The sequence below is a fragment of the Micrasema longulum genome, unplaced genomic scaffold (genome assembly GCF_059751315.1).
Source record: "Micrasema longulum isolate JH-2025_06_02 unplaced genomic scaffold, ASM5975131v1 h1tg000629l, whole genome shotgun sequence".
Lineage (NCBI taxonomy): Eukaryota > Metazoa > Arthropoda > Insecta > Trichoptera > Brachycentridae > Micrasema > Micrasema longulum.
The window spans coordinates 555,337-577,333 of NW_028277825.1; the positions used below are offsets into that span (position 1 = coordinate 555,337).

General features: G+C 31.6%; 1 protein-coding gene across 1 annotated transcript; it reads right to left on the reverse strand.

Moving 5' to 3' along the window:
- Nucleotides 1-366: 366 nt before the first annotated feature.
- Nucleotides 367-20,119, reverse strand: LOC148280038 (protein escargot-like). Its single transcript, XM_088229011.1, has 4 exons — nt 19,896-20,119; nt 7,324-7,486; nt 4,494-4,699; nt 367-2,172 (listed from the first exon to the last, which is right to left on the reverse strand). The coding sequence occupies exons 2-4, from the start codon at nt 7,479-7,481 to the stop codon at nt 1,913-1,915; spliced, it is 624 nt and encodes a 207-aa protein (XP_088085137.1). The 5' UTR covers nt 7,482-7,486; nt 19,896-20,119; the 3' UTR covers nt 367-1,912.
- Between the last annotated feature and the right edge of the window lie 1,878 nt (nt 20,120-21,997).

Consider the following 21,997-nt stretch of genomic DNA (forward strand, 5'->3'; position numbering starts at 1 on the left):
ATATTATTTATCAAGAAAAATATAAAAGTACTTTTTCAGACTTCTAAGAAGAGTACATGCACTAAAAACTATATTTAAAAATATATTTTATTAATAAAAAACTTTATTGACTAACGATTTAAACGACACACGATGGGGGAAATAAGTATATTAGAATGTAAATAAACTACGAAATGTTTTTAATCTACAAAGTATTGGAAATGTTTTTCAAGAATATTATAAATGAGTAATTCATCACACCCAACATTAAGTGGAAAAATACCTACTTTAGATTAAATATCATTACATAATCTCTAGAAATATGTTTTAAAATGTATGAAAAATCACTACTTCTATGTATAAAAACTAAATATTACGAAAGGCATATTTGGGGAAGATGTGTTTGTATTAGGATTTTATATAATAACTTTTAAGTTAGTATATTAATTACACATTATAATTTAAATTGATAAATTTAGTCAAAAACTGCATTGTGGATTCACGGTATCTGGTAAATTGAAAAATAAACTCACATTTATATAATAAAAATATATGCTCATGATAAAATAATTTTAAAAAAAACATGTTTTTATGCTGGATAAAAAAATACAACTTTTCATTTTTATACACATATTCACATATAATACGAGTATATAAAATTATAAAAATATTTATTATTTAAGGTCTGCCCGTATTGTTTGTTCATTTTCGTTAACGAAAGGAATATGTTAACAGCATATTTGCTCTAGTCTAATGTCGAATCAACATGGCGTGTAGTACTTTATACATTGGAAAATCAACAGAGACGAAGGAAATAACACTGATATGAAGGAACTTTCGTCTTCTTCGAGTGCCGAGTCAGGTGTCAGGTCTCCCGACATTGGCGATCACTGTGACAAATGTTTCCCTTTCTTACGCTATCCGCTATTCTGAACCTCTCTCTCGGCCGTAGAATACACTTTTATCTGGCGTATTTTGTAAGTAAATAGGCGAGATAAAAGCTTTTTTTACGGCCGCGAGAGCGTTTGGAATATCACCCCTGTTCTCTAGTCTCTACTAGAGATGAAACGGATATCCGGTAACTATTCGGTATCCGACCTATCCGGCCTAGTTTTACTGTACAGTCGGACACCAGATAGTAGTTCAATATCAATTCAATATGTAAAATAGGAAATGAAAAATTTATAAAAAAAGCGCAAGGGGTGAAACTATCAAAAATTATTACAATTATTTAATTAATAATCTCAAGAAACCATATTGATATACAACTCATTAATCGATAAACGGCCATTAAAAATTTCATGAAAATATTTTTACCCCTTTTTATTTTATGGAAATTGAAACTTTTGTTTGAGAGAAACTACGATATAAATTCGAGTCCCGGGGCGTTATTTTTGTTTTTTTAAACAATGTGCCAGATATCCGGCGTTCGGGAAACAGGTATGCGGTATCCGGACAAACCTCTATCCATTTCATCCCTAGTATATACGTATGTAGGTACTATTCCGGTCCAATCTTTTATGTTGCGCAGCTAGGATGTTTGCCTCCTACCGGGTCCTTGTTCACCATATATTTTGCCCGTTAAGATTGTTTGAAGGAAATGGCAATCTCTTCTCGCAGTAGATGCCACATAAATGAGATTATGCGAAGAGATTATTAGGCAAGATACTTTTCGATGTTATTTATTTCGTCTATGTTAAGAAATAGGTCTTTTTACATGGAATTCAAGGAGAGTTAAAGTTCAGAGTTTTTGAATTACTAAAGCACCAAGTATATATTCTGATAAGGTTTCTGAAATCTCAACTCACAAAGAATCGTATTTCTGATTACAATAGTTTTTTTGGGAACTTGGACTGCACGATAAATTAGTGACGGAAGTGTAAAAAAGGTCCCTTTACAAAGGAAAATGCACGATAAATCATAAAAAAATAATTCATGTAATTGTTTGATTAGAAGGATTTTTTTTCCATGTCCCTTTTGAGTAGTCAATTGGAGAGTTTTGTGAATCCACTGAGTTGTTTTTCAAGCAAGACGAATCGTCGTGTTTGGAGAGGTAAGACTTCAATGCGAATGCCTTACCACATCGCAAACAAACATATGGTTTAACTCTGGAGTGTGTCTGCTCGTGCGCTCTGACATTAGACTTATCTGCAAATGCTTTGAAACACACCCCGCACTTGTATGGTTTTTCACCTGAAATGAAAGAAATTACAAAAAAGTGTTATTTGATGAAATAACTAAAAGGTGCCAATCCGGAGAAATGTGTTCAATAGTTTAAATAAATATTGTTTGATGCTTTGCTATCTGCAAAAATCATTCTGAATTATAAAATTAATAGGGTTATTCTGAATGTACATAGATATACAAATATGTATACAAGTATATATTTAAATGTACTATTATAGCGGCCTTTTTCCAGTGTGCGCTCGGAATATAGAATACACGAATACAACCTGAACCCCGGATGACTGTTTTTGGTCTCATTAGGCGATTTATTTCCCACTTTATTATTTTTTTCAGGATTTTAACCTGGAAGTAGTTATCGAGTCGAAAAAAGGATTCTGTTTTTTTTTACACATGTAACTGTATTTATTTCAATAGGTTTTTTAGATTAAATGTATTTAATTACAGATCTGAAATTTTAAAGTAATCAAAACAACATTAGTATGACATACACTAAAAGCGCCTTTCTAGACTAATGGCTTTTTTTTTCTTCTTTTCCACATCCGCTCATATGTGGGGCACGTGGACATCACCAGTTGCATCCAGGAGACCCTTTCGCCAGCCAGCACTCTCGCCTCCTCCCACGCCAATCCAGCGCCTCTTCGTTCCGCCGAATGCCGACAACTTGGACTTAGGTTCTCCCGAGACATGTGTAGCACGTGTCCAAGCCAGGTCCACCACCATATCCTCAAGCCACTCGTTATAGGAGTGTCTTTCTTTAGTTTCACATATTAACTATCAATTATTTTTAAATTAATATAGTTAAAACGTATTTTTGCTTTACAGTCAAACAGCGAATATAGCAAATTATATAAACTATAAAAGCTTTCAGTATATCTCTCACTGCTGGTTTGTCAATTCGTGATGATGTTGCATGACGGTGAAGGAATATAGTGTTAGTTCCAAATTGTGACCGCGACCATACTTCCCAGATTCCGCTTTAAAAAGAAAAAGAAGTTGCAACTCACGTATAATATCGTACCCCCATAAGTACACTGTCGTATGTCTAAATTTGTCTGTTTGAGTAATGAATGCAACCGACGATTTTTTTGAACGAGATACCAGATACCACACACAAACTTCAGTATATAGAAATTTTTAAAAATCAATTGAGTAAAACATCGAGAAGAACACCACGGTAACTACAATATTAGTGTTCTTTTCGTATTTCTATAGCTTGCCCACCACATACCACATACCGCATCTGAGGACATAAGTCTCCTTGGCGGTGCCCACATACACACAAATTTGCTCGTTGCCAAACGAGAAAAGCTGCCCGAAGGAGCTCTCTTTAATCTGGTAGCCTTAGCATCTTTGTGCTGAAAGAAAGTAATCCAGAAGTACACAATATGCACTTCATTAGATTGAGAAAAGAAGGAGGTGAATTCTTCACTGACTGGCATTAAATTGATAGGACATGATCAATTCGCCGAAATGATAACAAAACTTTTTAAAATCCTCGAAATTCTTTTTGGAAGCCCCCAGATCTGCATATCCCATAGAACCTATAAAAGAGCCACAGGTAGTAACGAGAAGCTCTATTCGGTAATCATAGAGAGGTGGAAAAGGACAAGACCACAGGATGTATTCAGAAGACTGATTAGGATATTCGCCGCCGCACGAAGAGGAATCAACAATATTGAAAACAAATCATTTTTGATTAAATTAACCATGACCAGATAAAAACTGCGTAGTCCAGTGATCGGGGATAACCCAAGAAGATTTTAAGCGATGACGGATTGAAGGAAAAAAAGAAAGGTAATCTTCCCTGAAGGAGAAGATTCCCATCGCGATTGCCAAACACTAAGAAGAGCATTTAAATACATTTTTTTATATTCGAATGAGACATTCCTTCAATTATTGGGAGTAGACGGATGCCACCAATAGCAGAACAACGCTGTCTTTTTAAATGGAAATTTGCGGATCGTCGCTGGACCTCCAGATCCAAAGGGAACAGCCCGTTAGAACATGGAGTGCATCCGTCTAGCATGTCCTATATGCTCTAGCGAGAGCCAGGAGAGAGGAGAGGTTGCCGTTGTCCGCTTAAAATAATTCGCTTGAAATATTCCAACTCACATCGGCATGCCCAACATTTATTTAATCGAATTTCTACAATTTTATGTCAATATACATTAAGTTACGAGCAATAACAAATTTAAAAAATCTTGATTTAGACAGTGAAAGTGTTCCCTCCACATACCCTAAACCGTTTTAAAGGCAGTGATTTAGACGTACCACAGTGTACTTCTGGAGGTGCGATGCACGGAGGTCTAACGAGACCCGGGTCTAACCTGTGTGCGTGCGGATGTGTCCTTGCAGCAGCCAGGGTCGGGAGAAGCACTTCCCACAGAAGCTGCACTCGTAGGCCCGGGTGTGCGTGCGGAGGTGCATGGACAGAGCTGGGAGGGAGACGTACGGCTTCCCGCAGTGGCCACACTGGCGCTCGCAGCACGCCGCCCTGTGAGTCTGTCGGTGGCGCGCGAGGTTAGACGCCGTGCTGTAATTGAAGACCTCGGATTAAAAACCTCAAATGGCAAAAACCAACTATCTTCTTCAGGGCACTGCATTGATACACCAAAACTAGCATGAATTCAAAAACAATAAGAAATATAAAATCATTTTATTATATTTTGCACACTTGACAAACACTCGACTGAAAAAAATACATTTTAAATTTCAACGTGAATTATTTATATTTTTTTCCTTTATTTATTTATTCATTTATTTTACATTAGGTAAACAAACAGAATGTACACAAATATTGCCCATATCTTTGTATATTAGTGTGAGAAACTCATGCACACACCAAAAAAAATGTTCATACTTAATACAATAATTTAAATTATGTTCAATATAATTAATGTAAAAGAAACTAAATAAAAAAAATGTATTTAATAAAGTTAAATATCTGCTTCACTCAAAATTTCTATAATTTTCGACCTAAATTTACACACATTGTCACAAAAAATATCAGCCTCGGTAAATATATTGTTATATTGGTCGCATATTCTAGGTATTGTAGATTGTTTAAAATAGTTTGTTGACGCGTTTTCAGTGTAAAACAGAAGATTTCGTCTTGTCGGTTTAGATGGCACACGGAATGGAAGTCTTTCAAGTAGGTTAGGAGAATCCATTTTATTATTGATTAATTTGAATAAAAATTACTGGTCTAACATTATTCTTCGAATTTTAAGGGAGTTTATTCCATGGTAATGCATACTTTCAGCACGATTAGTTTTATTAAAATAATAATAATAAAATGAAGCAATTAAAAATAATATTTCATTGTCCATTTCCGTGTAAAAGAAACTTTTGAAATTTATATTGTTTGTGTCGGGATACGTGTCCAAAACCTCTTGCATGGTAGGCATTTATGTATATATATATTTTTTTTTTTTTTAAACATTAAAATATTTGCGTTCTTATGATTTACCCAAACATTTGATTTTGAGGGCCATTTTCAACGAGTTGTAAATAACTCACTAGATGAAAATGGGAATCGAGTTGGGGTAGAGTGGGATTCGAACCACAGAACTTTGGTCCGTGACTCCGAGACACTAGCCACAGGACCACAACACAATCAATATAATATAATGTACATGGCTTTAAATAAGTTAGTAAATATGAAGCAAATGTAAATTGAAATGAATAAATAAATGGCATAAACTTATTTATCACTGCAACTCAAGCTTGACCAAGTATAATGGAAGTATTTTAAAAAATTTGAATTGAAATTAGACCTCAACAATATTTTTAATAGACAATGCTGGAAATTTACTCCCCGCAGAATGATTAAGAATGAAATATATAGCAACAGAGGAAGATTTTTTTTTTGAGAAGGGAATATGCAAATTTTTCATACAGAGGTTTTACGGTTTAATTATCAGAATATCTTCTTATTTTACTAATGTCCGTATAATCAAAACGCTTTATTGCTCAACTGTTTGCCCTCTTCTAGAATATGCCTCCGTGGTCTGGTCTCTATTCTATGTGAATCGCATAAATCACATTGAATTAGTCCAACATCACTTGTTTCGAAAAGTAGCGTGAATCCTTTGACTAGAGAGAGGTAATTATTCTTATGCTGATATAGTCAATGTTTAATATTTCTAGCCTACGAAAACGTAGAACTAATATTGATTCCATATATTCGGCATATTAAATGGTATAATCGATGTTCCACCATTACTGGGACAAGTAAACTTCCATATTCAGACTCGTAGGTTGAGAAACAATGAAATACTGTTCATCGATCAGCATAGAACAAACTATGGTCTTAATTCTCCAATGACCCGTCTTTATCGTATTGTTAACTCAAGACAAGATCTGGACTTTTTTGGTTTAAGTTTACAGCGATTTAAACAAGCATTAAATAAATAGTCCAGATCTTGCCTTGATGATGATCTTGTTGGTCAATGCTTCTTTTCTTTTTTAAAAAAAATATGTTTTTAACTATTCTTTTATTGTAATATTTAAACCCTATAAATTGTATAAATGGACAATAAATAAATAAACAGTTTACTAATATAAAAATATAGTTCAAACATAAACAAAAACAAATAAAAATAATAGGTACTAGATTATTCTTAAATTTTTGAAAGAAAAATAGGTTCTTAAAGTTTGTTAAAGTTATAACAAATGCACAATATTTTTGGCATCGGTTTGTTCCTGAGAGAGTGAATTCTCGGGAACCGAGAATTAATATGCAAAATGGACTTGGAAATATTAATGTATCTAAAATAAATTATGCCTTATCTATTAGGCACATTGGAATAGGTAAAATTTAGGCATTTACAGGGTTTATAACCTGTCATTTGCAACTTTACACACAGTGTAACATTCGTAATCCTGCCTATATCGAAACATCCACATTTCCTCAACTCATCCATCTTTTGCTTTTGAGTCAAATAGCTAAAACCTTAATTGATTAATATTGCCAAATTAATTCGCCCACTAGGCAACGAACGCTTGAAAACAATTTTAAATTTTGATGCTTTTTTTTATACCAGTGAGTTGAATCAACAACATTTTTAGAATGTCCAAACGTTTGTTGGCAAGGGTGGATTTCGTTTCCTAGATAATATTTTTGTTTTCGTATTAAAATTAAAAATTAATTCGTACCTGTAACAGCGACCGCAGTCATTGCACACGCGCGGCACACCTGTCCTCTGCCCCTGGCCACAGATAGCATTTTCATGACGGGATGATTCCAGAGACGCTACTTCGGCAAGCTGCGTCAAGTTAAACAGCTCCTCAGAACAAGATCCCAAATCCCGCATCTCTTCTAAAAACAAAAAAAGTTATCATGACCACCCAGTGGTGCATAGGGCAATGGATTGGCACTCCGATCGCAGCTTATCTGGATATTTTTTTATACACTACGAACATGAACTTATCCTCACTCGTTTTTTGTTTGTAAATTAATATAACTTATCCCCACATGTTTTTTCTCTCTATTACAATCTACTTTTATAACTCTACTTTTACTTTTATATTTTATATATTTAGTTAATTGTTCAATCTGCAACTTTTCAAAAAAGAGAATGACTTCACTGTTATAGTTATTTAAAGGTATATATACTCGTATATACATGAGAATAAAAAAAAATCGAATTAAAGAGAAAAACAGAAAATAATAGCCCCTTTTTTCAAGATTTTTACATGATAGTAGTCATTGAGGTAAAAAAAAAACTCGTCCAGGGTTCTGGTTCTATTTCACACACATAACTTTACCCCCTGGACACAGTGCAGCGCAAAGTCCTGGGTTCGATTTCCGGTAATGTCGACATAATATATTATTTCAATCAGTGGTTTTAATAGAAAACATTTTATTTTCCCTGAACTAGCACCTGAAGCGTAAGATAATGCCTCACCTTTATGTTTGTGTACGAAATTTATCTGATATTTCAGGCACCCATAATGTTAAATTATATTCGGAAACATATTGATGAATTAATTTCGATATTTTTTTGTAGATATTTCTTGATAGCGGTGACAGAAATAAGATGAATAGGTATTTGTAGTAGTTTTTCTGTCTCTGTATATTGTTTGAAAAAGACAAATGAATGTCGCGCCGGACTGGTAATGTCCCCGTTTTCCGCACCCCAGAACTGAACCGATTTTGTTTTTTTTCTTAGAAAAAGTTTCGAAATGGAATTTTCAGTGTTGGTACACTTTCCCTTCTTCAAAATTATTTACTATATTTGCATACCATACGTCTGAAAATAGCAGATAAAATTGAGCGATTTTATGGGTTTTTATAAATTGTTTTTTTTTTAAACAATTTATAAAAAAGGCAAAACGACATACTCGCCAATAGTACAAATCTATATCGAGTATCAAAAACACTGCTCTAGTGCCATAATTCGGGGCAAAAATACGAGAATACGTTTGTGTGAAGAAAAGTCATCCCGCGTTTCCTTTTAATAATTTTTAAGGTTAAGTTTGACTTATTTCTTCATTAACCAACGATAGTTTTCGCCTAAGTAGGCATCACTAGTTTTGAAGATCCTTAATTAGGCGAAAGCTTTCGTTTGTCAATAAAGAAATAATCGAAATTTAACGAAGAAGTTTAAATAACTATTATTATCATTCCTATTTCCGCACCCAATGGTGTATAGGGCATTGCATTTGTAAAACAAATGCGATGCATTTCGATAATCTGTTACATTGATGTAAGGTGATTAGACCTACGCTTTACGTGCCAGTCCAGGAAAAATGAAATATTCCAGTTTTAACAACCTTAAAAACCAATATTTGACGCCTACCCTGCCAGGAATCGAACCGAAGACCTCGAGCGAACGCGCCGACAACGACACAACAAGGCGGACTTATCTCAACTCGATTCCCTTATTCAGGAATTTTACCTAAAGCGAGTCGAAAATACTAGTCCTGGGTTTTTGTTCTATTTCACACCCAGAACTGTGTTCTTCATTCCACTGCAAATAAAATTAAAATTTTCATTAGATTTTAATGAATTAAATTGAAAATTGAACATTATTATTAATATTTTATAGAAACTAAGCTAATCTGTTTGTGTCTCACTCGTTCTAAATTTGTCTTCCTCGAATTTACCCGAATAAACGCTAAGGGTCCTTTTTTATATTTGTTTATTTTTCCAAACTACAATAGATCACAATTCTCGCAAAAACAATACTATTAACAAAAAAATACACATTATAACAGATTCAGCTTCAAACTACAGCCACAAAGCGCAACCTCTTCTAAGCCTGACGGATCAAATTAATTGGTCCATTTCACGCAATAATAAAAATCCTCACGGCATGCGGCACGACAAAATTACATACGAAATATTGTAAAGATATTTATTGTCATAAAATATATTTTTCAATTTAGTTTATTTAATGACAGGTAAACGCTTTAACCAGTGCACCATATGCACCGGGTGATATACCAAATGCTCTCAGGGTCGTAGAAAAAGCTTTTATCTCGCGTATTTACATTCAAAATACGTGAGATAAAAGTGTTTTCTACGACCGCGAGAGCGGTTCATAATAACACCGCAGACAGACTGATCTCCACTCGATTTCAAGAAATTCAGAATTTTTATCTGACAGTAGCCACTAAATATTTTTTACCACCTTAACTTTACCGTGTCGTGTGGTTTTGGACATTTGGACGATACGTACGAAATGGACCGATCTCTTTATTTATTTTTCGTGATCGTAGTCTCCTAAAGGAATATGTCGTTATTTCTGAATAGATATTGTGGTAAAAGAAATTATATAATATACGGACATTTTTGATTATTTGCCACCAAACTGTCTGCGAATGACGTCATACGTTAGTGACATGACGTCGTAAGTATTAATAAAATAACCCCGTTTCTTTTGACACCTACTAGACAAGTCGTATATCTACATGTAGTAATCTATCTAGTAGTTATAAATCTATTTATTTATTCAACGGATAAATACCTATAACAAATAATATAACAAATATCATCGTCATCATAATCATCATCGGCACTGCATCGGTACACCAATCGCAGCGCATCATGATCGTCTTTTGTTACATGAAGGTAAGTGATCAGTCTCACGCTTCAGGTACCAACCTCTTGCATTACACCACGAGGCCATGAACGTAACACGTAACAAATATAATAATACAATAAAATACAATACGCACGTTTAAAGAAACAATAAATATAAAAAATATAATCAATAAAAATGATTATTAATCATGATTTATAATAATATAGTAAAACAATTTATTCAGTTACATGCAGATGTATAACATGTGAAATTAAACACAAAAATATAGTATTGATTACGAGAACATACATAGTGCTTAAAATATTTTATTTAAATACATTTACTGTACAAATATCTTAAAACAGCGAGAAAAATGGATCTGACAAAAAAATCATACACATTAATACTCGAAACTTAAGTATACATAATTTTCTTATCAGCATCCCACGGTTCACAGGGCACTGCATTGGTATACCAAATGCAACATATATTAATCACATGTTGGTGCAAGGTGATCAGTCTTACACTTCAGGAGTTAGTTTAGTTAGTTTTAAACAGCGCCAGAGACAGTACAGCACGCATTATTAGTTATAGTTTGGGAAAGAAATACTTAAACATTATCGATTTTAATATGTATAAGGATCACTTAACCCAGCCAATGACAAGTCATAAGCCCCCTAAATGTTTACAATTGCATATACCCTCCCCTAAAAAATGCTTAATCTCTGTTGAAATATCAGTCTATCTACATAAAAATAAAATTATGAAAAATAATACAACATGGATCAGCGCGTTTCAGGTTATGACGTCAGTCATTGTTTTTGAGCTAGTGGTTTAAGTAGTGACGTAAAAATCGGTTATGACAACTGAACAATTCGATTATTCAATTAACCGTGTTTTTATTTTATTAACTGATTATTTTAAAGAAATTTTCAACTAAAATATATACGTTTGAAAGTAAATAGTTGCAAAAAAAAAAAAAAACTTGGTTGTGCTTTGATTGACAGTGGATCAGACTTATGAAATAAAAGATGCGTTATAAGAAGGAACATTTCTTTTAATTTATAAATCATAAATGACTGAATAGAATGTTCGTCTTGTGGTTTAATGGTCAACGCGTTTGTTTACCATTCAAGAGGTTTTTGGTTCAATTTAAATACCGACATGGTCGAGGTAAAATATTAATTTGAAAATGTGTTACTACACTAGAATATTTCATGGTCCTAGGACTGGTATTGTGAATGTATTTATATCAAAGTATGGCGCATATTGACATACGAGTACTAAATATGGGCTATAAATACTAGCCCAATTACAAACGCAAACTTCATCAGTATATATCGAGACAGTATATAGTAAAATTGATATTTATGTACGAAAATGTGTATATTTGTATGAAAGCTTTAACTACATTAACCGGCAACCTGTATTTGAACGTGTTTAGAAAAAACACACATATGTTATATTTTTCACACAGATAACTTAATTTTACCTTGTGGAAAAAATTAAAGCTAAATGTTAACGTTCTATTGTAGTATGTGTCCTGGACTGATGCCTGAAGCGTAAAACTGATAATATATCCTTTTTATGTGTATTTAAGATTATGATTTGATTATGTTTAATAAGGCATGTTTGAAAACTATATTGAGGTGATTTTCACAAAAATGGCGCTATATAAATTATCCAACTAAATATACATATAAAATGTATAAAATGTTAATTGTCAAAGAACATATGTAAAAAAAAAGATAAAAATGAAATAAAATCAAAATATCTACAATAAGCTCCCGACAGTGCTTAGTCTTATTGTAAAATATTATTCTAATTCTTAATTTTGTAATAGGTTATAATTAGGTCATAAAAGTCCATCTTAGCTGAAATACCTATCATTTATGATTTTTTTAAAATTATGTAGGAGCAAGGTGATCCAAGCCTAGCTCCTTTACGAGTTAGTGTAATTAGTGTCCAGACGAAGAGACGGGTAAGTCTCGAAACAAGTAGACATAGAAAAGTTGGTATGTTGGTACGTTTACTTACATTTATTGAAAAATAATAATTATTAAAATGTTGTCGGTAATGAGTTATTCGAATATAAGATATTCGAATATTTCGCGCATCGCTAGTGTGCGTCTTTCGTTTCTCTCACTGGACCAACGTATAGAATATTAAGTCTGACCCCCGCAATACGATTATTATGATTATACATGATAGTATAAAGAGTCTTCCCCCACAGAGAATACGCTACATTATTACAGAGTCAGCATTAGGGGATTGTTCTATATTTAATGTTGGTAAACATTTTGAAATCTCGCGGTGGTCGTGGTAGTATGATTTATTTTTGTACAACACTCGCACGTTGTCATTAACTAAATCGAGGTTATACTAACACAATGCATTAAGTCAACAGTCTTGATTCATTTAAAATATTTTTTAATATAGTTGCAAGATGTTGATTTCAAATTTTATGCCATGCTTAGAATAAAGATTACTCTTTTAAAACTTAAAAAAAATTAAAATTACAGAAAATTGTGGGAAAAATAATGTGTTAACAGAAAAAAATTAATTAAATGCGATTATCTCGAAACGTGTTTTTATGAAATATTGCATTCTGTCGGTAAAGCCTTAATATGTACCTACAAAGAAGGGACCTACATAGTCGTGGACTAGGAGAACTGATTTTTTAAATATGTGATTGTTTCAGTCGTTTTGATAAACACACATTAAATATTTTTAAAAACATTTTAAGGATTGTTAACGATTCCGTATCCGGGCGGATAAAAAATATCCTCGATATTAGTTCTCTCAGGTGAGTTCTGCTGATTGATGGGTTGGCTTCCCGTAAACCGGAAATCTATCACAACGTTCCATCATTGGTTGTTTTGGAGGAACTAGTGACGTCGTGGAGAATGACAGGCGCCATGGCGCAGTTGGGTAGATGGCCAATTGTGCAACTGGCGTCGCGGGTTCGATTCCCGCCAGTTGCAAAAAAAAATAAAGAAAGATTTTTTCTCAATTGTTCTGGGTGTTGTGGTGTATTTTTCATAACCTCAATATATATATCTTCTTTCCCACCTGCTGATAAGCCTCTAAATAGAGTCTTTTAGGCTTTCACACGTTTTTACATACATATATTCAAATAAAGACAGACATGTATTTTACACAGAAGTAGCAAAAATATATATAAACCATTTTTAGAAGAAAAAGAAAAATATCAAAAATATCATCTTTACATATTAGTAATAATATTATATTTGATTATGACACAAATCTGAAATTGTATAATACCTAAATAAGTGATTGCAAAGACAATAAAATATGTTTAGGTATCCATTCGATATGGTGAAATTGAGATTGATTTTAATTGAATAATTAATTATTGTTTTATTGGCTTCCCTCCTGCAAAATCCTGCAAATGGAAAACGTGTGGAGATTAATCGATCTCGCGGTGTACTGGTTAGTGCATTTGATTTCCAGTAAATATTTAAAAAATATATATATATATAATAATAAAAGCGACACCGACGCGATGTCTAGATTTGTACCATCCGATCCATCTGAAATTGGCCATACGGAGACACTATTTGAGAATGGGAATTAGAAATTCTAAGCTTTGCGAAGTGTTAGGTGGTCGCGATTACCAATTACTTTGTAATCACTGTTTCAAAATCGGCAATCTTTACAGTTTATTTAAACATGAAAAATACGTTTTTATTGGGTTAAGTGCGTTTCGGTTTTTTAGGTACAAACCTTTGTTGAGCGAAAATATTCCACAAAAGAAAATACATAATATTTCATGAATTTGTTTATTCGCATTTATGTACAATCCCGAAATACATAAATGAATAAAATTAATTTTAAAAGTATTTCAAATGAAACAATATTCTTAATCAAATGTTAATATGTACATGCTAATAAAAGTTTTTCCATTTAATTAGAATAATTCATATTTAATATTCGGTTTGAAAAATAAACTATGAGATTTTCAAAACCGTTTTACCAATCTAAAAACGTATATTTTGGTTTATTTTTATTCGCAAATAGTTAATAACAATACGCGTATACAAAAAGTAAAATAGTAATAATAAATTAGAACCGAGTTGTAGTTCAGTGGTAGGGTCGCGGACTCGCAGATCAGAGGGCCGAGGTGCCCCTTTCTATCACAACATGATTCTCATTTTTCGAACACAGCTATTTGTGACAAGTTAAAAATGCCTGTAAAATTGAAGTATTGGGTTAATAATACAATCGCAAACATATCTTTTAAAATAAAAAATAAAACATAATAATACAAGTTTATCCATCTATCATAACAATAGTTAGCAAAAAAGATTAATGGTGATTCGTAGGTTCGCTGATAATAAATATGGTAGTAAATATATTTGTACCTTAAAGGATAAACCACGGAGTCACATATAACAAAATGATCAGGAAAGAAAATTTTGTGATTCTGCGATTTCCAAAACATGATAACCTTTAAACCAATTGAGATGATTACAGTCTATAAAGAACTTACAATGTTAAATAAGTATTATTTTGACAATTAGAGTACATATTAAAATTGCGTATCTGGGACTACTGATCTTTTTTGCAATAGAACATAGTGGACTTTAGATTTTTATTTCTACTTAAAAAAACATTCATATGACGAAAGCGGACTTCGATGGCTTATTGCGATAATTTCTGCATTTTTAACTTGAAAACGGCAAAAAGTTTAACCAAACTCTTAGGTACAGAATTATGTATAGGCACCTTTGAAGTGATTTTACGAAAATGGCGCAGCATAAATAGTAATAAAAAACATATTATTAATATTTGAAGCATTAACTTTGTGGTCAAACATTTTACTAAATGTTATTAAATAATCAATTTAAATCACGACTTTAATAAAAATGCAGGAGTTAAAATCTTAGATACAAATAATAAATGGTAAAATGGGAATATTTCACATTAGGAATGCTTTAAAAAATAATGTTCCTTTGATCAATATTTAAACAAACTATTAATATAGTCCTTCATACGATGTTCCACTGTAATGGTCACCTATTAAGCTCACCCCCTCCCTCCATCCCCTGTACTTTTTTCAACTATTTCTCAAACAACATAGAATATTTTCATATTTTAATCAGTGCATGTTTGTCCTAATCAGTGCATGCGCCTATTAAAATGCATGTCGTGGTTGTTTTATATGTTTGTGCAACAACCATGGTGAAGGTGTATAGTGGGTTTCGCATGTCGGTTTGCATGTTGGTTTAAATGGTGTCCTGACGAAGAGACGGGTACGTCTCAAAACCGGTTATATATATATATACATATTTAATAAACTTTAATAAATAACAGGTTCAATTACAGTGGCGTGTACATACGGAACCCCTAGGCTTGAGAAAAAATATCTTTTATGGGGGCCGTCTAGTTCCTAGTTAAATAAAACAAATATTATTTTGCCAAACATAACATATTATGGCTTAAGAAATAAGGAAGTTTAATGATTTTTAAAAATATTTTTTTAATAAACTATCAGCTATTTGACACGATTTTTAATCAAGATACTGTTTTTTTAAAATTTAATCTTTATCTGTTTACCCGTGACATCAGTTAAAGTTAATTACTTCACATTCCCGAAACCGTTTTAAAGACCGTGAGTCTTCCGATCTGTTTCACTCATACAAAAAAGTAATGATTTTTGGCAATAAATGAGTTTTTTTTGAGAAATTTTTCTATTTATGTATCACGATTTTTATTGAATTTAACTGTACTATTTTCACTGCCCCTTTTACAAGTTTGGCAAATTATATGGAGGGCCTTTGTCGGATATTGTCATTCATCCTCATGACCATATTTCAAACACGAAAGGTAGCAAAACTGTATTGACTTGTATCACAATACGTCCATTATAGTAATTTTTTAAAGTTGAATAACGTCAGATTATATTATGATTATATATTGATTGCGAGAGGAGCAAATGCGAGTTTATGAAGCCTCAAAATCAAAACCAACCAGCTAAGGGAAGGTAACCCCGACAGAAAAGAAGCAACGGGAAACCACTCTGGTCATGTTTTCCCAGGAATCACAATGGCAAGTACATCCAATAACCAGTTGTGATGGCTGCGGAATATAAGAGTAGCGCAGGACCAAGATGCTTTCGCTGTAGTGATCGCTAACGTCGGGGCGACCTGACAAGCAGCGCAACAAGAAGATTATGTTATTATTATCATTATTTTTAAATTTCCTTACTCCGACACCCTTCACATATGTCACTAAAAGATAAATCCCACAATCATGCATGTAGTTATTAACTTCATCAATTGAATCAAGTCACAGTGAAATAATTATTTGTAGGTAGGTACTACGTTTGACAATTTTTACACCTTGCGTCACTCTTTCAGCTTAGTCGTTTTATGAAATGTGTACATTTTTTTTCTAACGGACATTCATTTATGATTGCCGGAATTAATTCGACAATCATAAACACATGTTGAAAAAATCCACAGATTTTGTACAAAAACTAGGAAGTGAAAATGTCGCCAAGTAAAATGAAAGCGGGAATTTGAAAAAAAAAACAAATCTTTAATCTGTACATTTAAAAAAAAAATGGTTTGGTGAAATAGCACAGTAAATAACAATTAAATAAAAACATCACTTATTTTTTTAAAGTTTTGTTAAATAAATATTGTACTTTTATTGTGAATGTAAATTAATAAATAAATCATACATAATCAATAAGTACAAATACAAATTATATCGCTCTTTTATGTGTAACAAGTATTATTACAGAGATAAAAAGTGTATTATGTGTTTAAAATAAACAAAGAACATAACACGATAAGTTTTGTTATTTAATATACAAGCATGCAAAGTAAAATAATGACTAATTATAACTTTAACACCATATTATATTAAAATACGCATAAAATCAACCACCACAAATAAAATAAAAATTAGTAGATTGAGAATTTAAAAATTGAATGACAGATAAAATATATACGGATGTTTCAAAAGAGATGGAGTCAATCACAGAATTACTGATAAGTCATTAAGCGATCACTTTAAACACTACCATTCACCATACTGCCATTGTTTTAAGTAAGCATATGTTTTCAATTTTCGTAAAGAAAAGACGCTTACTTAACCGAGTTGACGCCGGATAGGTCCTGAACATAATACGGAATTGGACAACTTGTCCAACTCGTAAAATCGTGCTATGCCTGAAACCAATTGCCTTCACACTTGCGAATCATCGGCAGTGCCAATCAGTTCAGATCTCAACTCAAATTTCCCTTCTTCCTTTTATCGTAAACTCAATTTTAAAATCAGGAAATATAAAACGTAGTGTTAGCTTAGTAAGAATGTAAGTTTAAGTATACAACTATTGTAAAGCGCCCTTGGGGTGATTTTTCACAAGAATAGCGCTATCAGCCAAATATTATTATTATCTGTTAAAATATGTCTTAATCTAGATAACGGGTAGTTTTTTGTCCTGGTAGAACTTTCGATTGGTATTAAATTATACTGTTTCTTGTACTAATATTGACAGTTTTTTTTTTAATTTGTGCAATATAACTATACTCAAATTAATAATCGAACGTTTTACACTTGAAAATCGCCTGCATATCGTGGAAATATATTTTCAAAATAAGTGTTCAGTTGGCCAAACGTATTAAGCCCTTTGTGAAATCATGAATTTACTGTGTGACAAGTTTGGCGAAAACATTATTTCTAGGTACGGTCCTATTAATTGGCCTTTACGGTCCTATGATTTGACACCATTGGATTATTTCCTATCGGCGTACGTTAAGTCCATGGTATATAAAATCCAACACGCACCATTTAAGGAACATCGCTGGATTTGTTGGAAAAAATTGGACTGACAGAATGCGGTACGTAACTGCTTGTAAAGGAGGGTATTTGGTTTACGTTTTTAAAAAATATTAAGTATTTTGATTCTTTCGAACACGATTAAAAACTAATTCAAAAACAAATTAATTTATTTAATTTAAAGTTTCTTTTCGCTTAAAAAATACCTGACTCAATCTTTAGGTGGTTAAATATAGTAATTATTGTTTACGAATGTTTTTAGATAATCAAATGATTAAAAAACGTTACTAAATGTTTTCTTCGCGTAAAATCATTAAATACCTAAAGAAAATATTTAATTATTTAACATAAAAAATCGCAAAGTTATTAATACATACATTATCAATTTTATTTTAATCAAAATATTTTTAATATAAAGTTATTAAATTATTAAGTTATTATTTAATATTGTTAATATAAAGTTGAAGCACTAACTTTGTGGTTATTCATTGTAATAAAATAAATAAAACAACTTTGTTTTCAACCACTAATTTTCAATTTTCACCGACCGGTTTCAAAGCAAACAAGCTTCTTTGTCAAGGTTTACGTAGCTACTATTTATTTTATTATATTGTTAATATATTCAGTATTTCTACTGATATTTCTTGGTGGAACTGCATATTAATTAATTAATTAAAATATGTATACGATTAAATTCCACTTTTATTTATATTCACCAGTGACCGGATTTCGTCGTGATCAACATCGTCAGACTGGTATAATACGATAAAATTTAGTGGACCAAAGTATCAACCTGTTTGCATTCATAAAAATATAAAATAAATTTACAAACAAATTTAATACTTATTTATATAAGTGTTGTTAATTTAATTTATATACTGTTTTTTTAGTTGAAATATATAAATACATGCAAACAAAAATTTATGATATAAAACAAGTAAATTTATTAAAAATGGGTAAATACGAAAATCCCGTCAATAAATTCATTCAACATTTTGAATCGCTATTCAATATCTTATAAATAAACTAAAATACTTGGTTTACTTTTACATTCATATTTATCAATTTTACAATTCACTATGGATAATTTTTACCTGATAGTTTAAAATTATAAGGAGTCGTTGATGCATGTAATATCAGATTTTTTTAATATCTACATGAAGTTATACAGAAACACGTGTTTTTAAAAATACGTTTTCAATTAGATTACAGAAAATCATTCCAATTTTCCGTAATGGGGAGTGATTTTCTGTATAATTATATACTTTAAATTTGTTTATGTGAATTCTTGTGACATGATTAGGTGTTAACGTAAGTTGTGTCCGTTTTTTTTAAAATTAAAAATGAGCACCAGAAGTAAAACAAAATGGTAAAGGTTATATAGTACGTCATTCGAATTTTTTTTTTGCTCTACTAGATATTGTGTTTGCTTTTACGTAACATATATTATTTAGTTTGTTTACAATTTAACAAAACGGAATGTCAAGTAGGCAAAAATGAGCATTTTTGGCATCTTTTGTTCGCGTTCGATCGAGGAAATAAAGCTGTCAGAGCTGCTCACGATATTTGCCTAGTGTACGGTGAAGAAGCATTAAATTATTATTGAGTAATTTGTTTTAAAATAATGAAGGAGAATGAATATATTATTAATTTGTTGTAATTTTTGAAGTTGCTGTGTCTTATATATGATCCAACTTATAGTACAACCCAATACATTTCACCAAAAAAAAATTTAGACTAGTTATATTATATAATAATGTTTTCTATATTGTTAAACGTTGCATAAAATTAATTAAATACAAATCAAATAAATACGTTCGGATTATTCTTGCTGTTTGTAAAACATTACATTACATTTTACATTTAAATTTACAATAGTAAACTTACCAGTATGGTGTTTAAATAGCAGAATATGAATATTTTTCTCTTGTTTCCTAGGTGAGAATTGAGGGACCCCAGACGTGGCAAAGTATTTTTTCCATAAGTCTTTAGTTAAGAAAATCTCAATGTATTCGAGTAAACTCTCAGACGTGGAATCCAAGTTTTTATTTTTATTTGTTATGCATTATTTCCACTGTCACTGTCACGCACGCGGTAAACAACCACCCGGCGCGGGGAGTCTAAGCACACTGGCGGGAAGTCAACCTTACTTCGCAAAATATATCAAACTTTCAAGCGTAGTAGGTTGTAACTGTTTTCAGCAATTTCACTTTTCAGATTTTCATGAAAACAGGGCGTTTGATTTTCTTTTTAAAAACTACTCAAATTTTGTAAGTGCTTAAGGTTTTTTTCTGACAACACTTATTTAATACCTGTTACTAATAAGAACTTGTTGCTTTAAAAAACAATATATACATTTTCGAAGTGCATTCATGTGTTAATTTTGATTTAAATTTAATTTTTATGCAAATAGCTTTTAACTATTATTTATAGTTTTTTTAACGCTGTTGTACAATTATTTTTTTCTTATTTAGGTCAAATAAAATTCAGAACTGTCTATATGTCTATGGCCTCTGTGGTGTAGTAGTCAAGACGCTTGACTCACGCTCGCTGGGTTCGGGATTCGATTCCCGGTGATAACTGACAGAATAAATATTATATTTTTCTGTGTTGTAATTTATCACTGTTATTGAGCTTTCTGGTATGTTGTGGTGCAAAAAAAAAAAAAAAAAACACTTTTCAGGAACACCCATCAGTAAATAAAACAAGATTACATATTTACAAATTCTAAAATATATTTTTAAAACAGGTAGGTCATATCTAAAATACAATAAAAAAAATACAATGAATCACACATAAGAACTATGTCAATATATACAAATATAAGAAATAAAACATTAATTCAAAATGGTTGCCATCTTAATATATAGGAAAACTAAATTTATTTGCAAAAACTACTAAAAACCTCCATCTACCTAATTTTACTCTTAAAAACAATAAAAAACAAAAAGGGTTTTTGTAAAATCTTGCATGACTTAACCACCTAAGGCTTTCACAAAACATAAAAAAATCAAAAAAATTTAAAACAAATAATTGGAAAATCGTTTAGCAAAATTTAAATTAAATATAATTAGTAAATTTAAAAATTGGTTTCAACAGAATATTTAAACTGTTATACAAAGCAATAAAATAAATAACGTTATATAAACACAATCTTACGACACAAAATCGACAAGGAAATATTAAAACTGAACTTTATTGTTATGTAAAAACATGAATATTAAGAAAAATGTAGGAGAAAATACTTTGTTACAAAGAATATTAAAATATAATACTTAATTACCTAAGTTTGTTTTTGAGTTTTATTTTGAATACCCATTTTAAATTATTTATTATTTGTGTAATCAACACTTCAATCAAAAAGATATATATAAACAGTGTGAATTTTACGGAATATGTGAAATCAATAATGAAATCAGGCAATGACAGGTCATGTGCCTTTAAATGCCCATACTTCCTGAAGGAAGTATGTTATGAATAACATACTTAGCGGAAATATCCGGTAATTTTCTACGAACGTTTGAGGTATATAATGTAAAACAGCGAAGATGTCGATGAATGTCGAAAATTGTCGATGTCGAATAATTATAGGAGAATAAGTGGAGGAGACTGAAGGAGATGAATGTCGAAAAATATCGAAGTCGATGAATCATATGAGAAAACTAGATTTTAATAGAAAATATTCCTTAAAAATAACTCTATGTAGAGTTTATTTAATGGACTTAATATTATAGCTGGAACGGGTGCTAGGGTTTCTTGTTTCTAAAGGTAAATACCTACAAAACGAAACACAGGGGCGTCGCGTCGAAGCTCTTTTGAAATTTTAAAAGGTGTATGAGTTATTCTATTTTGGGTGTTGAAAAAGTTGTATTTTAAGATCTAAATAAAGTATAATTAACGTTTTACAACTGAGATTGAGGACATTTTGAAGCAGGAAATATGAAAGTCTAAGCATTTACAAGGCTTATGACCTGTCATTGTCAAGTGGT